Source organism: Erpetoichthys calabaricus, chromosome 9 (genome assembly GCF_900747795.2).
Source record: "Erpetoichthys calabaricus chromosome 9, fErpCal1.3, whole genome shotgun sequence".
In the NCBI taxonomy this organism is placed as follows: domain Eukaryota; kingdom Metazoa; phylum Chordata; class Cladistia; order Polypteriformes; family Polypteridae; genus Erpetoichthys; species Erpetoichthys calabaricus.
In genome coordinates this window covers 107,044,898-107,066,864 of record NC_041402.2, presented here as the reverse complement: position 1 = coordinate 107,066,864, position 21,967 = coordinate 107,044,898, and the positions used below count along the sequence as shown (strand labels likewise).

The following is a 21,967-nucleotide window of genomic DNA, read 5'->3' as shown; positions in this document are numbered from 1 at the left end:
TATACTGTGGCATTTTTAAAGGGACCTCGATGTTCTGCCCTCTTCTACATATAAAATGGGACAAAATCCCATTAATCCTAAGGAATCCTTTAAACTTCAGTAATAAAAACCTTTTGTGGTAATGTTCAATCTCTGTGTACTTCTCATGTATGCCTATACTGATTTAAGTGCAAACAGTCAGAACTAAATTATAAGTTTGAATATTTTTTAACAGTGAATATGCAGTAGATTAATTCTATTGTTGGTGCAACATTGTGCATTTGTAGTCTCCTAATATGAATTTGTTCTTAATTATACTTTTTTTTCTTTTCTGTAGCCAAAACCGAGCAAAAATCTGAGATAGTGGTGCCAGCATCCATTAAGATGAAAGTCAGAGATTTGTTCCAAAAATTGGTAGGTTGTGTATTATTGTTCTAAAGGAGCTATGCAATATGTGTTTGAATTATACTGTATGTTTTCAGTAAATTGGGGACATAAGACACTTTTAATGGACTATGAACAGCAGCTTCTAATGTTTATTTGAAGAGTATGTTATAACAGAATCAGTATGCTAATCCATTCATTCATTCAATTTGGAAGCTAACATTTTAAAACATTTGACTGCATTGAGTGCAAGATAAAGACAAGCCCTGGGCAGAATGCTAGTTCATCACAGTGTACATTCATTCACTTTGTGTCAATTTGTGGTCCCCAGTCAATTTAATATGCACATCTTTGGAGGGTTGGAAGAAACCAGAGTATGTAAGCAAAAACCCATGCAGACACAGGTAAAACATGCATATTCTACAAATTTGTTTTAAATAAACATCATAATAAAAACAGAAGATAAGTGTGTCTCAAATTAACAAGGCATCCACAAAAATTACCAAGGGTTTGTCTACTGGTGTTCAGTCCTTTAAATCCTGGATGTCTCTTGTTCATTAATGCTATGGTTAATTCAGTGCTTCCCAACTCAGTCTGGGGTGTGGACATTGTGAGAGTATGAATTCTGTTATAACATGTTCTGTATAATTCTGTTTCATTTACTCTATTGTAAATACTTAATAAGTAATTGATAAAAAAATAAGTCTGGATATTTTATGTAGGTTTTTAGTGCATTTTATAACGCACACAACAGAAATATACATTAGACGTGTCATATCAAATTTGAATAATTTTACTTTTAATGAAACTGTATACATTTTAATAAGCTTGAAGCAGTTTTACCTCCTTTTCTCTCTCCTGAACTATTATACAAGGAGTAAAATGCATAAATAAATACTCTACCCAAAAATATCCCTTTTTTTTCGGCTACTTATCCCATGTTATTTTTAGTGAAGGGAAAGAACAATAATTGTTTTTATCAAGATTTATGAAGAATCACAACATTTAGGATAAAACCCGTGTCAATTGTGCTGTTCCTGACCTCAGTATGTGCGTCTTGGGAACTGCAGGTCTGACATTGTGGTCAGCAACACAGGAGCGCTGCAGGGGATTGTACTTTTTCCGGTCCTGTTCAGCCTATATACATCGGACTTCTAATACAACTCGGAGTCCTGCCATTGCCAAAGTTCGCTGACGACACTGCTATCGTGGGCTGCATCAGGAATGGGCAGGAAGAGGAGTATAGGAACCAAATCAAAGACTTTGTTAAATGGTGTGACTCAAACCACCCACAACTGAACACCAGCAAAACTAAGGAGCTGGTGGTGGATTTTAGGAGGACCAGGCCTCTCATGGACCCCGTGATCATCAGAGGTGACTGTGTGCAGACGGTGCAAACCTATAAATACCTGGGAGTGCAGCTGGATGATAAACTGGACTGGACTGCCAATACTGATGCTCTGTGTAAGAAAGGACAGAGCCGACTATACTTCCTTAGAAGGCTGGCGTCCTTCAACATCTGCAATAAGATGCTGCAGATGTTCTATCAGACGGTTCTGGTGAGTGCCCTCTTCTACGCAGTGGTGTGCTGGGGAAGCAGCATAAAGAAGAAGGACACCTCACGCCTGGACAAACTGGTGAGGAAGGCAGGCTCTATTGTAGGCATGGAGCTGGACAGTTTGACATCTGTGGCAGAGCGACGGGCACTAAGCAGGCTCCTGTCAATAATGGAGAATCCACTGCATCCACTGAACAGTATCATCTCCAGACAGAGGAGCAGCTTCAACGACAGACTGCTGTCAATGTCCTGCTCCACTGACAGACTGAGGAGATCGTTCCTCCCCCACACTATGCGACTCTTCAATTCCACCCGGGGGGGTAAACGTTAAAATTATACAAAGTTATTGTCTGTCTGTATTACCTGCATTGTTATCACTCTTTAATTTAATATTGTTCTTTATCAGTATGCTGCTGCTGGAGTATGTGAATTTCCCGTTGGGATTAATAAAGTATCTATCTATCTATCTATCTATCTATCTATCTGAAGGCAACACAGAACAACAGTAAACAAAAAAGTCCATGAAAAAATCTCAAGTTGCTTGTTGCACATAATCTGCATGTCAGTTATCCAGTCATGTGCTCACAATGTCCAAAATATGTGCATTTATAGTAAAATATTTCAGAATAAATATGTCTGGAAAATGTCAGAGTAGTGCAAGAGTAAGACGCCTATTCCAACAGTATCCATCTGTTAAACTGAAGACAGGACTCTTGACTAATGAATGACAGGAGATGGTATATTTGTAACTATAAAGTGTAAACAAAACTGTAATTGAACCTGAATAGGATGTTTCTCTGTTTTAAGATGAGTTTGCAAATTGAAATTAAAAAAAATATATACAATGCACTCTACTCAAGATATCACAACAAAAATTGAACTGTCCCAACAATTTTTAAACCGTTCAAGATAATTTTAGTGATAGTAATTCTTTTTTTTTTCTTTTTCACCAGGGCCCTCTATCAGTATTCTCTGCCAAGCAGCGATGGACAGCCCCTCGAAAAATACACATAAGCCCAGAAAATGGAAATCTTGGCTTCACACTTCAAGGTGGTTCTCCAGTTAATGTTAAGTCTGTAAACCCAATGTGTATGGCTGCTGTAAGTATAAATGTATAATTTGTTTCTCATGAATACACAATGATGATGTACTGAAAATATGAAATACTTGTTCTATTCATAAGCACCTATTCTGGAATCTAATGGTGTAAATAATTCTTTTAAATAGTGATTTGCAGTTGTGACAGATAGGGGCGCTCTCGCTCCCTTGAACCCTCGGACAATACGTCAGACACCAGATAAAAGTCCAAAATGTTATTTATTATAATAATAAATGTGCACAAAGCACCACCACTCCACAAATCTCCAAGATTTGCGAGAAAGTGGCGTTTCAAGCCTTCGGTGCCTTCTGTGATTCTGGGGAATGTGAACTCAATCTCAAATAAGATCGACGAACTGGCTGCGCTGGTGAAAAATGTCAAGACTTACAGAGAATGCAGTTTGTTGTGTTTTTGCGAAACCTGGCTAAATAACACCATCCCAGATGCCAACGTGGAGCTACCCGGGTTTAGCACAGTTAGAGCGGACAGAGATTCAAGTACCTGTGGGAAGCACAAAGGAGGAGGACTCGCTCTCTATGTTAATAAACGGTGGTGTAACTCTGGACATGTTAACGTCAAAATCTCCACTTGCTGCAGGGATATCGAACTGTTGGCTGTAAGTTTACGTCCCTACTACTTGCCCAGAGAGTTTGGACATGTCATTGTTGTCATCGTGTACATCCCTCCTCGGGCGGACGTGGAGTCAGCGAGTGACATCTGCTGTTGCAAAGTTACAAACGCAGCACCCTGAGGCGCTTGTGCTAATCGCTGGAGACTTTAACCATGTGACGCTGGACAAAACATTACCTGCATTCTCCCAGTATATGGACTGTAACACCGGGGGAAATACGACTATTGATTTACTGTATGCAAACGTTAAAGACGCATACAGCGCCAACCCGCTGCCTGCGCTTGGGAAAGCAGATCATAACCTGGTTCTGCTTCAGCCTCACTATAAACCAAAAGTGAGAGTCCTACCTACAACCACACGATCATTCAGGAAGTGGACCCCGGAGGATGAGAATACTCTGAGAGAATGTTTTGGAACTACAGACTGGGATATCCTGCAGGGATCTCATAGTGAGAACATTGAGGAAGTTGTTGACTGCACTACTGACTACATCAACTTCTGTATGGACATTGTAGTTCCAGTAAGAACAGTACGCTGCTTTGCTAACAACAAGCCATGGATTACAAGTGACATCAAGGGCCTTTTGAACCAGAAGAAAAGGGCTTTTAAAGACGGTGATCAGTATGAGCTCAAGCGCGTGCAGAAGGAACTCCGAGTCCAGCTCAGGGTGGTGAAGGAGCAGTACAGGAGAAAGCTGGAGCAGAAGTTGCAGAATAACAGCATGAAGGAAGTGTGGGATGGGATGAAGATCATCACTGGCTGCAGCTCGAAGCGGGGTACCACCATCGAGAGAGACGGGAAGAGAGCAAACCAAATGAACAACTTCTTTAACAGGTTTGACCACCCTAACCCACTCTCACTCTCACCTCGGAGTATTGCACACTCCACACATCCTTCTGCTGATACCAGCATAGGAAAGACATCCCCACCCATAATTACAAAAGCGCAAGTGAGCAGAGAGCTGAGGAGACTTCGTGCCAGCAAAGCAGCGCGTCCAGATGGAGTATCGCCACGACTGCTGAAGGTCTGTGCATCGGAGCTGGGGGGTCCTCTACAGCGCATCTTCAACCTGAGCCTGGAACAGGGGAGAGTCCCGAGGCTTTGGAAAACACAGGACTTTCGGCCTGTTGCTCTGACATCACATGTGATGAAGACCATGGAGAGACTGCTGCTTCACCACCTTAGGCCACAGGTTCAACACGCCCTTGACCCTCTGCAGTTTGCATATCAGGAGAAGGTGGGAGCGGAGGATGCCATCATCTATATGCTACACCGATCCCCTCTCTCACTTGGACAGAGGCAGTGGTGCTGTAAGAATTATGTTTCTAGACTTCTCTAGCGCCTTCAACACAATCCAACCTCTGCTCCTTAGGGACAAGCTGACAGAGATGGGATTAGATTCATACCTAGTGGCATGGATCGTGGACTATCTTAAAGACAGACCTCAGTATGTGCGTCTTGGGAACTGCACGTCTGACATTGTGGTCAGCAACACAGGAGCGCCACAGGGGACTGTACTTTCTCCGGTCCTGTTCAGCCTATATACATCGGACTTCCAATACAACTCGGAGTCTTGCCATGTGCAAAAGTTCGCTGATGACACTGCTATCGTGGGCTGCATCAGGAATGGGCTGGAGGAGGAGTATAGGGACCTAATCAATGACTTTGTTAAATGGTGCGACTCAAACCACCTACACCTGAACACCAGCAAAACCAAGGAGCTGGTGGTGGATTGTAGGAGGCCCAGAACCCTCATAGACCCAGTGATCATCAAAGGTGACTGTGTGCAGATGGTGCAGACCTATAAATATCTGGGAGTGCAGCTGGATGATAAATTAGACTGGACTGCCAATACTGATGCGCTGTGCAAGAAAGGACAGAGTCGGTTAGACTACCTTAGAAGGCTGGCGTCCTTCAACATCTGCAATAAGATGCTGCAGATGTTCTATCAGACAGTTGTGGCGAGCGCCCTATTCTACGCAGTGGTGTGCTGGGGAGGCAGCATTAAGAGGAAAGACGCCTCACGCCTGGACAAACTGGTGAGAAAGGCAAGCTCTATTGTTGGCATGGAGCTGGACAGTTTAACATCTGTGGCAGAGCGAAGGGCGCTCAGCAGGCTCCTATCAATTATGGAGAATCCACTGTATCCACTTAATAATATCATCTCCAGACAGAAGAGCAGCTTCAGCGACAGACTGCTGTCACTGTCCTGCTCCACTGACAGATTGAGGAGATCGTTCCTCCCCCAAACTGTGCGACTCTTTAATTCCACCCGGGGGGGGTAAACGTTAACATTTAACATTATACATAGTTATTGTCTGTTTTTCACCTGCATTATTATCATTCTTTAATATTATTTATTGTATCAGTATGCTGCTGCTGAAGAATGTGAATTTCCCATTGGGATTAAAACTCCAATGTCCATTAGGCCCTGCTGGAATTCAGGGCACCTCCATGTTGCAGGGAGGGCTCCATCTGGCGGCCTGGGGATATTGGCCAGGATGAACGACCGGCCATATTCCACAGTACTCAACCCCCCAGCGAAGAATCATGATTTGGAGCGGCCAGCCCCACGAAGGATGTCTTCCTCTAAGAGGAGTTGTTGGTCGGGCCCTGGCAATGTCTCGAATATCCCCGGGAGAATCTAGGGGGAACATTATATGAAAATGACCTCTGCTCCCCTGTCCTCCGAAGACAATTTCACCATACGTGGCCTGGCCAGTGGCACTCGTAACACAGCCGCCGTTCTCTTACTGGTCTCCCTCTGCAAGACTGGAAACAGTCAGGAAAATTCCGCTCCGCCCCTTTGTCCACTGAGGAGGGTTCCACAGCCGCATTTGAGCTCTCAGTTCTCTGCTCTACTTTGTCAGGAGACCCCTGTTTTATTTTTGGGATCTCCTTTTTACTCTGGGGCTTGTCCACAGTTTGTATCTCTCTATGGGAACAAGAGAGCCCTTTTACTGTCTGCATCCCCTTCGATTTATAATTAACCTGGGGTGGCATCTTCAGCATCGCGTCGCTCCGGGAGACAGCACTTTTCAGCTGCTCTGGTTCAATCGGTGCTTCCCCCGTCCCTTCTGTCATCACTCCATACTCTCGTGTAGGGCTTGCAGTGACTTGGCACCCGCTACTAATTAATTGCAGGCCCAGTTCACACTGCGTCCCTCTATGATGTACGGTACAGGTCTCGCTTACCTGTACCACTGCATTAATTAATACAGGCGGCTCCGGAGAAGATTGCCGCAGGTATTTGTCCAGTCTTTTTATAGGAGCTTCAGCCGCTGCTCCCAAGTCCGCAATGATCTTCTGGATTGTCTGCACAACCTGTAAGAAACTGTGCATGGGCTGAAGCAACTTCTCCAGCTCGTGCACGTCCAAAAAGTTATTTAATTCAGCCGGAGGTATGCTCAGGAGATCACTAACCTTACCCTCCAGCTGGGAGCCAATGAGCACACCCACTCCTGGCACATGCTCTGACGGGTTCCGCAAGGGAGCCTGGGATTTGGAGTTCTTTTTGGAGGTCCGCGGTGCCGCTTTTGGCTGACTGTGAACCATCTGTCTCAATTTATCGACAGACCGATCAGTCATTTCCCGGACCTCCTTACCTCTTTGTAGGGAGAGCGGTACTTCGCTCGCCTCTCCTTTCCCCTTCGGAAAAACCAAGTCTGTCTTTTCCTGGGTGAAGCCACAAGCAGCTGGACACAGACCTTCTCCTTCCCACAATCCTTCGGGGTGGGTCATGTGTCTGTCGCCGGCACACGACATGCGGAAGTCTTTCTCGCTCGTCAGCTCCATGGTTGTGAGTGCCCCACCATCTTCGGGATTCTTTCCTGCCTCCCGCAGAACCTCCGGATGGACCCCTGGGAGGTATGCGCACGGGACAAAATAAGTTTTCAAATTCGCTCCCGGCACATACCTCATTGCCATTGTCCTCTTCCTAATGCTTCTCCCAAAGTACGTAGCCGCTCCATGGCTTGCCGGCAATGCCGAGCGCTAGACCTCTGCTTGTGTTACCGCTTTGCTTGTTCTTCTTTTTCCCCATGACGGTCTTAGAAAACGGGTTTTGTGGCAATTTTTTCCCCATGTCGTGACGCTGCCTTCTTAGGGTTCTGTCCACAGTAAATTTTTAAATACAGGTCCTCTGCCAAACCGACGGCCAGAGAATCCTTCCGACTACGCCAACTGTGACAGATAGGGGCGCTCTCGCTCCCTTGAACCCTCGGACAATACCTCAGACACCAGATAAAAGTCCAAAATGTTATTTATTATAATAATAAATGTGCACAAAGCACCACCACTCCACAAATCTCCAATAAACAATACACAGTCAATAATCCTCCACTCCCAGACACTTAGCCACCCTGCCTCCCAACTCAGCTCGTCTGTCTGGGATTTCCCACAGTCCTTTATAGTCCTCAACCCGGAAGTGCTTCTGAGCCCTCAGTCCATGTGATTATCCAGCACTTCCGGGTCAGGTAAAAACTTCTCTTTTTCTTCAGCCTGGAAGTATATCATTTCTTCCGTTCCCGTGACTTGGAAATACTTCCAGGCTATATGGAAAATATAAATCCCTGGGCCTCCCTGCAGCAACTCCTGGCGGCCCCCATGGTATCCAGCAGGGCTGTGCATTAAAACTCCAATGTCCATGAGGCCCTGCTGGAATTTGGGGCACCTCCATGTTGCAGGGAGAGCTCCATCTGGGGGTATTGGCCGGGATGAAGGACCGGCCATATTCCACACAGTATAGACACATTATTTTGTGTGATTTATTTATTTTATTTTTATATTGGGTTATTTGGCAATTATCGCTGGTGCTGGTAGCTTAATACATTGTGAAGCACAGGGGCTCTCCTTTGCTTCCTCACTTGAGGTTTACTGGAGGTCACTGTCCAATATAGCTTTTGACTCTTCAGGCTTACACAGCTCCTATGCAGCTCCAATGATCTTTTCTCTGTCACATTCACCCTGCAAGCTCTGCCTCCAAACAGTCATTGGGCACCAGAGGTGACATCATCTGTGCTGACTTTTCTCAACTCCATAAGCCAGTCCAAGTCAGGATCCTACTGGTGATTCATTGGCAGGGATGGACCCAGACAAATAGATTTAAGCAGATGAGCATGTCTGGAAAATGTTGTCCATTAAGTGATTGATCTTCTTTTTCTTACCCATCTGAATGAGTTCTTTATATGACAAGTTTCTCAGATTGAGTTCATCTCTTCTGACAGTTTGTGCATATTTTTGCAGAATCTCTCTCCCAGGGTAATGTTGCCCTTCAAGACTTTCATGCCAAAAACACTACTGTTAACTCATAATATCATAAACTAAGGAAATGGTTAGTTCTTTTAAGTTCATGTTAATTGTTTGTGTAAAATAAACTTACTAATGTGCTGAAATTATCCTTATGAGTGGAAGAGGAAGTAGTGCTAAGAGTTTTATGCTCTGAGGTGTGAGAGTTAATTCAAAGACAAACTTTTCTCCTAAAAACGTGTTAACTCCAAGGACCCATGCAGAAATTTTTAAAGCTTTTTTTTTTCATTTAGAAGGGTTAATAGTTTTCTTCTACCCATACAGCAGCAAAAAAGTAGCAAAGTGTTTGGGGAGTGTTTGGAAAGTTACTTGTGCTTTTCTTGTTCTTTATGTTCAAAACTAGGATCAGCGAAGCAAAGCAGTAAGCGGTAGCTGAAACTGTCAGGTTTGCTCCACAGATGGAGAGTCTCCCACGTTGTGTTGCCTTCCAGGTACATAGGTGGAGACCTCCCTGGAAGGGTTGATGGGCTCTTGGCCAGAGCAGGGTGGATCCAGTTGTCATTCTCCATGTTCTAACAGTTGACATAAATATGGGTAGTCTGTCAGGTGTGCAATCCAGATTTGAAGAGTTAGGTGCCAGGCTGAGGAGCAGAACTAACAAGATAGTGTTCTCTGACCTTTCACCTGTGCCATGCACAAGTCCAGATAAGACTGAGTAGATTAGAAGGCTTAATTCATGGCTCAGATCTTGGTGCATAATAGAAGGGTATAGGTTTATGGGGCACTAGGACTCCATTTTGGAACAGATGGAACATATTTCACTGCAACAGGTTACGTCTGAACAGGAGAGACACCAATGTGTTAGGAGGCATATGAGTAGGTTAGTCAAGGATTGTTTAAACTAGAGAATGAGAGAGCGAGGCAGGGAGTTTAGGATAGGCCAGGTTTTAGACTGTACATGAACAAATAATAGTGTAAAAATATGCATAGTAATGAAACTTGAAGGTGGTGCAATGGTAGCTTTGCTGCCTCACAGTAATGAGACCTGGGTTCGCTTCCTGGGTCCTCCCTGCGTGGAGTTTGCATGTTCTCCCCGTGTCTATGTGGGTTTCCTCCGGGTGCTCCGGTTTCTTCCCACAGTCCAAAGACATGCAGGTTAGGTGCATTGGCGATCCTAAATTGTCCTTAGTGTGTGCTTGGTGTGTGGAGGTGGGCTGGCACCCTGCCTGGGATTTGTTCCTGCCTTGCATCATGTTTCTGTCTGGGATGGCTCCAGCAGACCCCTGTGACCCTCTGTTAGAATATAGCAGGTTTGAAAATGACTGACTGACTGAAACTTGGAGCCTAAAGTTTAAAGGCAAAATTAAAATATTAAAAAAAGCTTCTCTTAATGCTAGAAATATCAAAAATAAAAGAAGTACCCTAAGTTCTTGTCTATAAGCCGCGGCTTATCTAAGGAAAAAAGTTGTGAAAATGAAAAAATAGAATATCGGCTTATACATAAGTCCGGCTTATACAGTAATCCCTCCTCCATCGCGGGGGTTGCGTTCCAGAGCCACCCGCGAAATAAGAAAATCCGCGAAGTAGAAACCATATGTTTATATGGTTATTTTTATATTGTCATGCTTGGGTCACAGATTTGCGCAGAAACACAGGAGGTTGTAGAGAGACAGGAACGTTATTCAAACACTGCAAACAAACATTTGTCTCTTTTTCAAAAGTTTAAACTGTGCTCCATGACAAGACAGAGATGACAGTTCTGTCTCACAATTAAAAGAATGCAAACATATCTTCCTCTTCAAAGGAGTGTGTGTCAGGAGCACAGAATGTCACATAGATAGAGAAAACAATCTCTAGCAAACAAATCAATGGTGCTGTTTGGCTTTTAAGTATGCGAAGCACCGCGGCACAAAGCTGTTGAAGGCGGGAGCTCACACCCCCTCCGTCAGGAGCAGGGAGAGAGAGAGAGAGAGAGAGAGTTTGTTTTTCAGTCAAAAATCAATATGTGCCCTTTGAGCTTTTAAGTATGCGAAGCACTGTGCAGCATGTCGTTTCAGGAATCAGCTTTACAAAAGATAGCAACGTGAAGATAATCTTTCAGCATTTTTAGACTAGCGTCCGTATCGTCTAGGTGTGCGAACAGCCCCCCTGCTCAATCCCCATATGTCAGGATCACAGATAGTCAGCGCCAGAGAGACAGAGAAAAGTAAGCAATCTAGCTTCTCAGCCATCTGCCAATAGCGTCCCTTGTATGAAATCAACTGGGCAAACCAACTGAGGAAGCATGTACCAGAAATTAAAAGACCCATTGTCCGCAGAAATCCGCGATATATATTTAAATATGCTTACATATAAAATCACAATGTAAATGACCGCTACGCGCGCGTGTTGACTTGGCGACGCCCAGAGCAGAAAGAACGCGCTCCGGCCGCTCCAACCGCGCCATGCGGGGAGTGAGAGAGACGCCAATATCTCACACTCTCTCCCCCCTTAAAGAAATTAAATGGGTGCGAGTGAGACCACTGACCTCCCTCCCTTCTATTAGTTATAGGTTATAGTACGTTCGGCTTATCCATGAGTCCGGCTTATCTATGATAAGATTTTATTTTAAAAATTCGTATGATTTTTGGTCTCCGGCTTATACATGAGTCCGGCTTATAGACAAGAACCTAGGGTAAATTAGAGTTGCTTGTAGTTGAGCATAATTATATTATATCAATAACAGAAACCTGGCTAAATAACAAATTTGGGGATGAGTATAACATAGCGGGCTACATATTATTTTGGAAGGACAGACAAAATAGAGTGGGGTGGGTTTGTCGTTTATATTAAATAGAGTTTAAATGCAAGTCTTCTTAAGTTGAATAATGAGCCCGATCTTATTGAGGACATTTGGATTCATCTGGAAAATATTAAGGAAAGTGGCCTTATTTTAGGAATGTGTTTATAGCCCATCCACCTCCCAAAACAAAAAATGCAGACAGTAATTTCAATGGGCATATTTATAGTAATATTAATAAAGCAAGTTTACAGGTGGATATTATATAGTCAAAAAAGTTTTCAACTACCTGTGTATAACTGGACTAACCTTGCAAATAGCGGAACACAAGAGCATGAGCTGTTAGATGTAATCAGTGAGTGTGTTTTAACACAATATGATAAAGCACAAACACAGGGAAAGCCCGTCTAGATTTAATGTTTTGTAATAATCGGGACTGAATTGTGGGTATAGAGGTGATTGAACCACTGGTGCCAAGTGACCATAACATAATACACTACAGTTCTCAAGGTTTTGGGAGAGTGCAAATGCAAAGATCACAACTTTTAACTGTATAAACAGGCAGTTGAACACGTATAAACAGGTTTTATGTATAATGCAGAATAGATACATTCCAAAATTTTGGATTACAGTAATCCCTCGCTATATCGCGATTCGCCTTTCACGGTTTCACTCTATCGCGGATTTTATATGTAAGCATGTTTAAATATATATCGCGGATTTTTTGCTGGTTCGCGGATTTCTGCAGACAATGGGTCTTTTAATTTCTGGCACATGCTTCCTCAGTCGGTTTGCCCAGTTGATTTCATACAAGAGACGCTATTGGCAGATGGCTGAGAAGCTACCCTACTTACTTTTCTCTTTCTCTCTCTCTTGCTCTGACATTCTCTGATCCTGACATAGGGGGATTGAGCAGGGGGGCCTGTTCGCACACCTAGATGATACAGACACTTGTCTAAAAATGTTGAAAGATTATCTTCACGTTGCTCCCTTCTGTGCAGCTGATTCGTGAAGCGACATGCTGCATTGTGCTTCGCATACTTAAAAGCACGAAGGGCACGTATTGATTTTTGCTTGTTTGTTTTTCTCTGTCTCTCTTCTCTCTCTCTCTCTCTCTCTCTCTCTCTGCTCCTGACGGAGGGGGTGTGAGCTGCCGCCTTCAACAGCTTTGTGCCGCGGTGCTTCGCATACTTAAAAGCCAATTGATTTGTTTGCTTTTCTCTCTCTCTCTGACATCATCTGCTCCTGACGTGCACTCCTTTGAAGAGGAAGATATGTTTGCATTCTTTTAATTGTGAGATGGAACTGTCATCTCTGTCTTGTCATGGAGCACAGTTTAAACTTTTGAAAAAGAGACAAATGTTTGTTTGCAGTGTTTGAATAAAGTTCCTGTCTCTCTACAACTTCCTGTGTTTCTGTGCAAATCTGTGACCCAAGCATGACAATATAAAAATAACCATATAAACATATGGAACGCAACCCCCGCGATGGAGGAGGGATTACTGTAGTAGGGTTAATAAAGAGCTGAAAAAGAAGCTATAAAGATAAAAACAGCTGTATGTAGTATATAAGACTAATAACTCCAGAGTGAATGGTAAGGTGTATGAGAGCATGCGGGCAACCATTAAGAAGGATATTAGGGAAGCTAAAAGTCAGTTAGAGAGGGATATAGCAGACAAGGCGAAAGATGACCCAAAGGAAATCTTTCTGTATTTTGGCATCCTCTTTATATCATTGGTTTCTAAGCTTGTCTGTATGTTTTCAGAAAGCCAGTAAATCCAACATAATTTAATGGTTACATTCTTACTGATTATTCCTTCATTCTTTTACAATACCGTTGAGGTTTAACAGCATTTAGTATATGGCAAAGGTTCTCTCCAAGGGTAATTTTAATACATTTGTTGATCAAATACAGTTGCCATATATTTTTGTATCTTCTGATCACATTATTGTTAGATATATTGTACAGCATGAAGAAAATTATTAGGCTACATTTTGACACAGTTAATGGTTGTTTAAAATGAAATTTGTTCTTGTGATTTATCTTCAGTTAAAAGAGATGAATTTTTGTGATAATTTATTTTCAGTTAAATTAGATGATTATGCCAAAAAAGCCATAATGTGATATCTGTTTTCAATAATTTAGAACTGAGAGGTGAATTTTTAATTTCTTATGATCATATTTATTAAGTGTTTGCTATATTTTTTAATTTGTGTTGTATTTAAAAACTAAAGCAGTACATTGAACATTAAATAAGGCCCACAAACAAACTAGGTCTTCCAAAGCTAATTCAAAGCTAACATGCTCTTGTTTTTAAAATGACCTCCATAATTATAAACTGCAGACTGAAAGTAAAAAGGGATTACTGAGATTATATAAAACCAGTTCTGTGGCTTACTCTGGGAGTAAACTCTTTGTTAAAGGCTACAAGATTGCTTTAGCTATAGAAATGTAAGGAAGCAAAAGAGAGTTTTAGACCTTATAAATGGTTTTTCATCACAATATTAAAAATACATTAATATTGTACTTAAGCATCTGCTTTTCAAGAAAAACAAAGATCCAAAGCAATGGTGTATTTGTATGAAAAACCAGCAGTTTTCTCTTGAAGTATTAGTAATTATTTTAAAGAAAGCATTATTCCATATAGATTTATTTTTCTGGTATTATTTACATTTTATTTAGCAGATCTTTTCTCAGCAGCTTAGAATTAGTTCATAAAGAAGGATTGAGGCATAAATGATAATAAGTATTGTGTTGAAATATTTTGTAACTTTGTAAAATTTGAAAATATATATTGGCATTTTTCGTTTTTCAATTCCACAGACAGAGGGACTGAAGGAAGGTGATTTTATTGTTTCAGTAGAAGATGTAGACTGCAAGTGGAAAAGTGTCAGTGAAGTCATGAAAATGTTAAAGGATAACAGTAACAAGGGATTTGATATGAAAGTTATCAGCCTTGCGGAAAACACTCTCTCTATGGTAAGGAGACAATAGTACAGTATGCCTAAGTTTTGAATGTATTTTGTTTCATCTTGATCTTAGGGTCAATAAGGGAATGGTCTAGTAAATTTCATGTGGACCATAATTGTAACTGATAGGTTCTCTCTTCTTTCATATTACTGAAAGTTTGTATAGAGTGCTTCCATGATGGTTTTATCAATTTAGTGCATTGGTAAACTTTAATATAAATCAAATAATATGCACATACAATATTGTCCACTTGAAGTTGTATGAGACCATTGCTATACAACTCATTTTCTGTCCCAGCTGCTTTTATATAGATATGTGTGTGCACTTATTTCAACCCTGTGAGTGAGTGAGTGGTGAGCTATAGTTAAAAAGATTCTGAATTATTATTAATTCTTGTTTAAAATATAGTAGTACATGGATGAGTTAATAAGTGATCATTCAAGTATGTACTGTATAGTTGAGATTGGATATATACATGAGTGTACCATAGGATTGATTCCTACTTTTTATTTATTGCTACTCTTGAGGGAGATTAATAATGGATGATGAAACCATCTCTTTTCATTCTAATTAAACTTTAATTGTCATCATTCAATCATTCTTCTTTTTTGTATCGATTTGTGAAGTTTAGAATAAGGCATTATCCTCCCACATGACTGATTTATTAACAAAATATTAGGCCCCATGTACATATAGACAGTCTAAATGCCAAAGTTACAAGATACCAGTGTGTTTGTGCCTTGTGATACTGTATCTCACATCATTTCATTTTCTGAACCTCTGTTCCTGGTGGGATGTATAGTTGCAGCAGTACAAGTAGGTCAGTCCAAACTATTCTGACAGCCGCTACAGACTTCAGCTGTTCCTGGGGAACTGTAGGCATTCCCAAGCCAGATGAGAGATGTAATACTTGCAGCTTGTCCTACAGTATGTCTACCACAGGATCGTCACCCAATGGAACATTTCTGGAGTGGTCCTAGTTAGAGCCACCCTTTGGGCACAATTGCTACATGCCAACATACTGGCTCCTTTTGATCCAGAGGAGCAGTGACTCTATACTGAGGCTTTCCTGAATTGCTGAGCTTCTCAACCTTTCACAGAGTGTCAGCTCAGCCAACCTGCACAGTGGCTGCATTTCTGCCACTTGTACTGGTGATCTCATTCTTTTAGTCATTACCCACAGCTCATGATCATAAATGAGTACAGGGATGTATCTCTTCCAGTAAACCAAGAGTTTTGGATGAGGTTAGCACCCGCAGAACAGCTGCTGCCACTCCAATGCACTTGTCAGTCTCACATTCTCTTTTTCATTACTCATGAACAAAATCCCAAGATGCTTGAAATCCTCCACTAAGGGCAGTTATTCCACCCTCCCCCACCCCTGTCTTGGAAAGAGAATCCCTTTCTTTTCTCAGAGAAAGATTACATGAGACTTAGATGTGCTGTTCCTTATCCCAGCGACTTCACACTCAGCAGTTGTTCGAGTGCATGCTGAATGTCACAGTGAGATGAGGCAAAGAGGAGAACATCATCTGTACAGAGTAACAATTCTATTCCTACTCTCCCTAACTGGACACCCTCACATCCTTGACTGTGTCTTTATATCCTTTTCATAAAAATCACAAACAGGAGTGGTGTCAAAACAGTCTTGACGAACTCTTAACACCCCCAGTGAACAAATTCACCTTAAAGCCAAATGTTCAGACATGCTCTTGCTGCATTCATACAGTGGAGCTCTCCATCCCTGCTTAACAGAGTTTGGGTAAGGGTCATGCCTTCCTCTCTTGAGGTGTCAAACATTTTACTAAAACATCCTCAAGGCAATCCAATAGTCTTTTTCCATGACATCTCCAAAGTCCTTCCATGCTTGAGCTTTTGCTTCTGTAACCACTTTGCAGCAGTCCTCTTAGCCTGTTAGAACCTCTCATCCAAGTCATGCCGTCCAACAGAGAACATTTCCCTGAAGGCCACGTTCTTGAGTCAGAGAGCTTCTCTCACTTCTGGTGTTCACCATCAGGTGTTATGGTGGTCACCATGGGATGCCACTACTACCTTAAGACCACAGCTGTTAACAGCCACTTCTACAACATTCAGATTCAGTGTCCCTGACAATCAATCGGCATGTGGGACAAGTTCTTTTGGCAGTAGGAATTCAACTCATCAAGAATGGTAACCTCAGCCAGAAATTCTTAGCAACCCTAACTACTGGTTGAGGCATCCCCAGTCTATTTGTCCCCTGCTTCATATCCAACTCATTACCTATTGGTGATCAATTGACAGCTCTGCCCCTATCTTCACCTGAGTGTCCAAAACATATGGCCTCAGGTCATACGACTGCAAAGTCTATCATTAACCTTTGGCCCAAATTGCTGTGGCACCAGGTACATATATGAGCCTGCTTGTACAGTATTAAAACATGGTGTTTGTTAGGGACAATAAAGGACTTGCACAGAAGTCCAAAAACAATTCACCATACTGGTTCAGATCTGGTAGGCCATTCCTCTCAATCATCATGCCCTTCCAGGTATCTCTGTCTTTCCTGATGTGAGTGTTGAAGTCGCCCAGTAAGATTCATAGTACTTGGATGGCACCCTTTTAAGGACTTCATCCACTTTCCTGATTGTGACTCACTGTCATATTAATGCAACCCTCTTATCCACCGGAGAAAACTCACACGCACCTGAGGTCTTTCACACATCAGAACTTCAGAGTAGGAGAGAGACCACCCCCAATCAAGACGTTTTGTTCCAGAACCTATGCTATGTTTGGAGCTGATACTAACTACTTCTAAGTGTAATATCCCACCTCCTGCAGCAGCTCCGTTTCCTTCCCTGCAAGAGTGGTAGAATTCTATGATAACAAAGTCAGTTTGCATTGCATGGGTCTAGTCCTTCTAGGTCTTTTCTGCCTATGCCCACCACTAAACTAGTATTGTACCTGGCCCTCACCTTTTGTCTTGAAGATGGTGACTTCAAATTGCTCTGCGCCTTTCCTCTGTGACACTTCGCTGAATGCCTGCAAACTTTAGTTCTCCACAGGGCTGTTGACACAACTTTTCTGGGGACAGGACATGTGGAGTTTGCCTCTCTTCCAATGCATCCCCTGTACTCATTAGCTTCTTCCCTTTCTCAAAAGTCCCAACCAATATATGGTCTCTATTGTCTCCTCCATTTAGTTTCCCTCATTACTCTACTAGTAATGTCTAATCAGCTATTTCACCTTTCCCCATACTATGTTGTGTTGGCATACCATCTTTGTAAATATCAAAAACGGCTCCAGCAAACCCCCGTGACCCTGTGTTAGGATATAGTGGGTTGGATAATAGATGCATGGATGTTCTAAAAATCCTAATCACCAGCACAAACAATTTAAATGTGTTTATAGACTAGAATTAGATTCCCTATGTCACCTTTGTACTCTTAAAATCCCTGGCACTATTCTTTTCCAAGTTCCTTTCTATGATTCTTTCCCCATTTATTTTTCCTCTCAAGTTCTTCTCCTCCTAGACCTTTCTTTTCTTTCTATACTTTCACTTTCTCTCTCCCAGAGGAGGCTTTTAATGACTGCAACCATTGCAGCTAAATTGCTTTTAGCCTCTCACTTGAAATGTCCCATGTCTTGTCTCTTCTGCAATCGGGAAGTCTTCATTTTACAATCTTTTCCTTCTTGAACTTTGTGCATCCCAGATCCACAACTGTTCTGCTTCTACTTTCCACAAATGGCTTCATTCTGTTAAGTTAGGTAAACAGCTGGTTCGGAGTTGCTCCATGAGGCAGCTTCTGCTATCCAAGTTTCCTTTTTTCTTTTCTTTTTTTTCTTTTCTTTTTTTTCTTCACCCTACCTTACTTTGCCTTGCGCTCCTGTGTGGTGTGTGCGCCAACTTACACGTCAACTTTTTTTCTTTTTTCTCTCTCTCTGTCTCTGTTTAAATAATCGTCTTAGGTGGGAGGTATTTTGTTTTATTTCTTATACAGCTGAAAAATCAGTTGATATTGTTGGTTTTCTTTTTCTGTATTCCTTTTTCATTTTATCAATAAAAAATTTGATCACAAAGAAAAAAAGATGTAGCTAATGATAAACTACTGCTGTAAATTTTTTATGTTTACTATTAGCCTCTTGTTAGCCTTCTTGATGAGTTTTCTCATTGCACAGTCATTAATTTTGCAGGGATGTCCTGATATTTGCAGTGTGTTGAACTTGCCATAGTGAGAATTAACTCTACTTCTTAATCATGGTATTCAAAATTTTCCATGATTTACTATATGCATTACCTTAGAAATTATTTTATGTACTTCCCCTAATCTTTAACTTTCAGTAATAAGATTCTATAGATCTAAGTGTAATCCTATAAGAACAGCTGATTTTATTTGAGGATGATCAGAATTATTTCCTATGAAGTCAAATTAATTTTATCATCTTCTGGAACATGTTTCTCCTAAAAATTATTACATTTTCTTCACTTTAATATTCATAGTTAGGTTGTCTTGTTAAAAGAGTGGCTTGATTTGCCTTTGATTTCATCATTTAGTAACAAAAGAGGACATTTCAGTGAAGATGGTTAGATTTAAGGTTTCCATTGATTGTAAATGTAATCATTAATTAACAGGAGAAAATGTCTACAGTGGGCTTCAACAAATGTTTGCTGAACCCGGTTAGGTTCTCAGTTCAAGCGAAGAATGAAACATTCTGAATGAAATACAGCACCATAAAACACTGAATGGTTATCATCTTCTGGTAGGCTGAGCTGAGGCAGAAGGCCATGTTTTATATGTGTTGGCAAGGTTGTGCATAGCATAATCTACAATGGTAGTGGTCAGAAAGCTAGCCAAAATAGTGAATGAATGAGAATTCAGTCTAGCACACAAAGCAGATGATCACCAAGGAAGGAAGGAATTTGGGAAGCAAATAATCGTAAAGGTACTATTGGAATAGTAAATATTTAGTGCCATGTACTTTTCATGTACTTGATTAATTATTACCTGAAGATAATGCTTGTGAATTTTACTGTACTTAAATGTGTTTTGTCTAATCTAACATTTAAATATTATTTGTAGCCCAACAAAAGTGCCACATACTGTGGCGGACTGCCAAAAACATATTCAATGATATGTCTTGCCATGGAGGACAAAAGGAATTTAAAAACGACCAAAGTGACCAAAAAATTGTCATTCCTGAGTTGGGGCATGAAGAACAAACAGAAAGCAGCAAGCACAATTAGTCTTCCTTCAGCTGTTGCAGATGCACCACAATTAAGCAAACCGCTGTCTGCCACCTTCCAGATGACAACAAATAATAGTGCTCTCTACTAGTATTAAAAAATGAATTATTTCTTATTGATTTAGAAGGGACTGTGAACTTTAATATCATTTAATATATTCAAATGTTTCAAATTGTATTAAACAAATTATGTTCATTGTGATATTGTAGATTATATGCACATGTATATATACATATGTATTTATATATACAGTGTGCATGTGTGTATATATATGTCCAGCCAACATGTATAACTTTCATAGTTTATGATGATGATTTGCTTTGTATGTATCTGGAATGAATTTTTCCCCAGGCAATTTGAATGAGCTTGGGGAGTGCACCAATAATACTTTAGCTTTCTGATGACTATTTGGACTGTTCTTTTTAGGCCTTGGGTCCAGCATCATGTATGCTGCATCAATGCCTGGTATGCTTACACCATATGCATTTTAGATAAAGCTTGCTGAAATGCTAAATGATTTATGGTTTCTCTGGTTATTGCACTTTAGATAACCATTTTGCAAATTATTGCTAACACTTTGCTACAGTAGGTGTTAGTGTTAAGACTTCTACAGAGTAGATAATACTTTTAACACTATTTGATACTCAAATAGCATAAAAGCATAAAAGAAAAGTAGTTTCTGAAAGACCAATTCCTGTCCTACCATTTTAATTTTGTATATTCATTGTGCATTGAAAAACTATTTTGTTTTTGTTTTATATTAATGTTTTTTTATTGTATTTTGATATAGTTATTTTTGTGTGTTTAATTTAATAAAATGCCAAATTTAACGAGATTTGTGTTGATCTAACTTAGACTCAGTGAAAGAGAAAAGCAGAACATATATGAAGCCTAAATTGAGTGAGTGATACACACATTGACACCTAAACCAAAATCAGCAAACTACCATGAAATCAGGAAGACCTGAGTGTAACACATTCTCAGTAGTAATTTTTAAAGAGATTGAAAATATTGCAGTGTCCTTACTTTTGCATTAAGTGCACATAACCTGTAAATTATAAACAAAAGTGGTACAGATTAAAATGGAAAGAAAACCATTTGTTTTGTCTGTGCAAAGCATGCAAACAACCTATCTTCCTTTTGTTTTCTTTGCCTAGATGTAAAAAAGAGAAATCTGGTAGGTCTGCATTGGGTCTTTTGATTTAATATAGGACTAATATAGACAAAAGAGAAAATATGCAAAAGGAATAATATGTAGTCATCAGATCCCATAGTATAAAAAATATTTAAAGTTTTCCTTTAATGGTTTGCTCTCTGATAATTTTGGTCTCATCTGAGATGCTAGAGGTGTCCATCCCTTTGTTTCTTGATTGACTTTAAAATATTTATATTATGAAGCATTTTGATAATATTTTTACAAGATGCATACATTTTTGCTTTGTTTTTTCTGTTTTTCCCATCTCTCAGCTCTAATTAGGTTAGAAATGGTTAAAGAGATTTATTTTAAGTGAGTTAGTAGCCCCAGATTGTATCACTATCTTTGTATTACTGTGTCTGTTGTACTTGTTATTAGTAATGATGTACAGCAAAAAAGAGTAAAATACATAGTTTCATTTTGTGAAATTTAAAAAAAAAAATATTTTGACTTTTTTTATAAAGTAATTATGCAAATATTTTAAAGTGTAATTGTGTATAAAATTAACATAAAATACATTTAAATAGAATGCAAAAATTTTAATCTCTTGTCCTCATACAGTGTAATATCTCATTATTTGAGTGTTCTGTTTTCTGCATTTTGTGTCCTTGCTCTGTAAACAGGATTGTTTTTTATTACTCATAACTGGATAAAAGCAATTAGAAGTCTTATATTAATCTTTTAATTGTTTGTGTTATTTATAAATGGAGAGTTATTTCTTGAGATTTGTAATAGTTTCCAATGAGACAAGTATGTATTTTTGTAGCAGTAGATGTAGATTGCATTTTTTCCTGTAAGTAATTTTAGCAGCACTTAATATGAGTTCTCTTTCGTGTACAAACAATAAAACTGTTTTCTTTAAAATAATTAATATATAAATATGGTAAAATCAATAACAATTCCAAA

At 40.3% G+C, this 21,967-nt stretch overlaps 1 protein-coding gene across 1 annotated transcript in view; it reads left to right on the top strand.

The window, feature by feature from the left end:
• Window positions 1-20,701, top strand: part of rhpn2 (rhophilin, Rho GTPase binding protein 2) — a 105,001-nt gene extending 84,300 nt beyond the window's left edge. The window contains exons 12-15 of the mRNA XM_028810056.2: window positions 317-393; window positions 2,875-3,021; window positions 14,502-14,657; window positions 19,703-20,701. Of these exons, the coding sequence (XP_028665889.2) occupies window positions 317-393; window positions 2,875-3,021; window positions 14,502-14,657; window positions 19,703-19,957 (635 nt within the window). The 3' untranslated portion in view covers window positions 19,958-20,701. The remainder of the gene's footprint in view (window positions 1-316; window positions 394-2,874; window positions 3,022-14,501; window positions 14,658-19,702) is intronic.
• The last annotated feature ends 1,266 nt before the right edge of the window (window positions 20,702-21,967 follow it).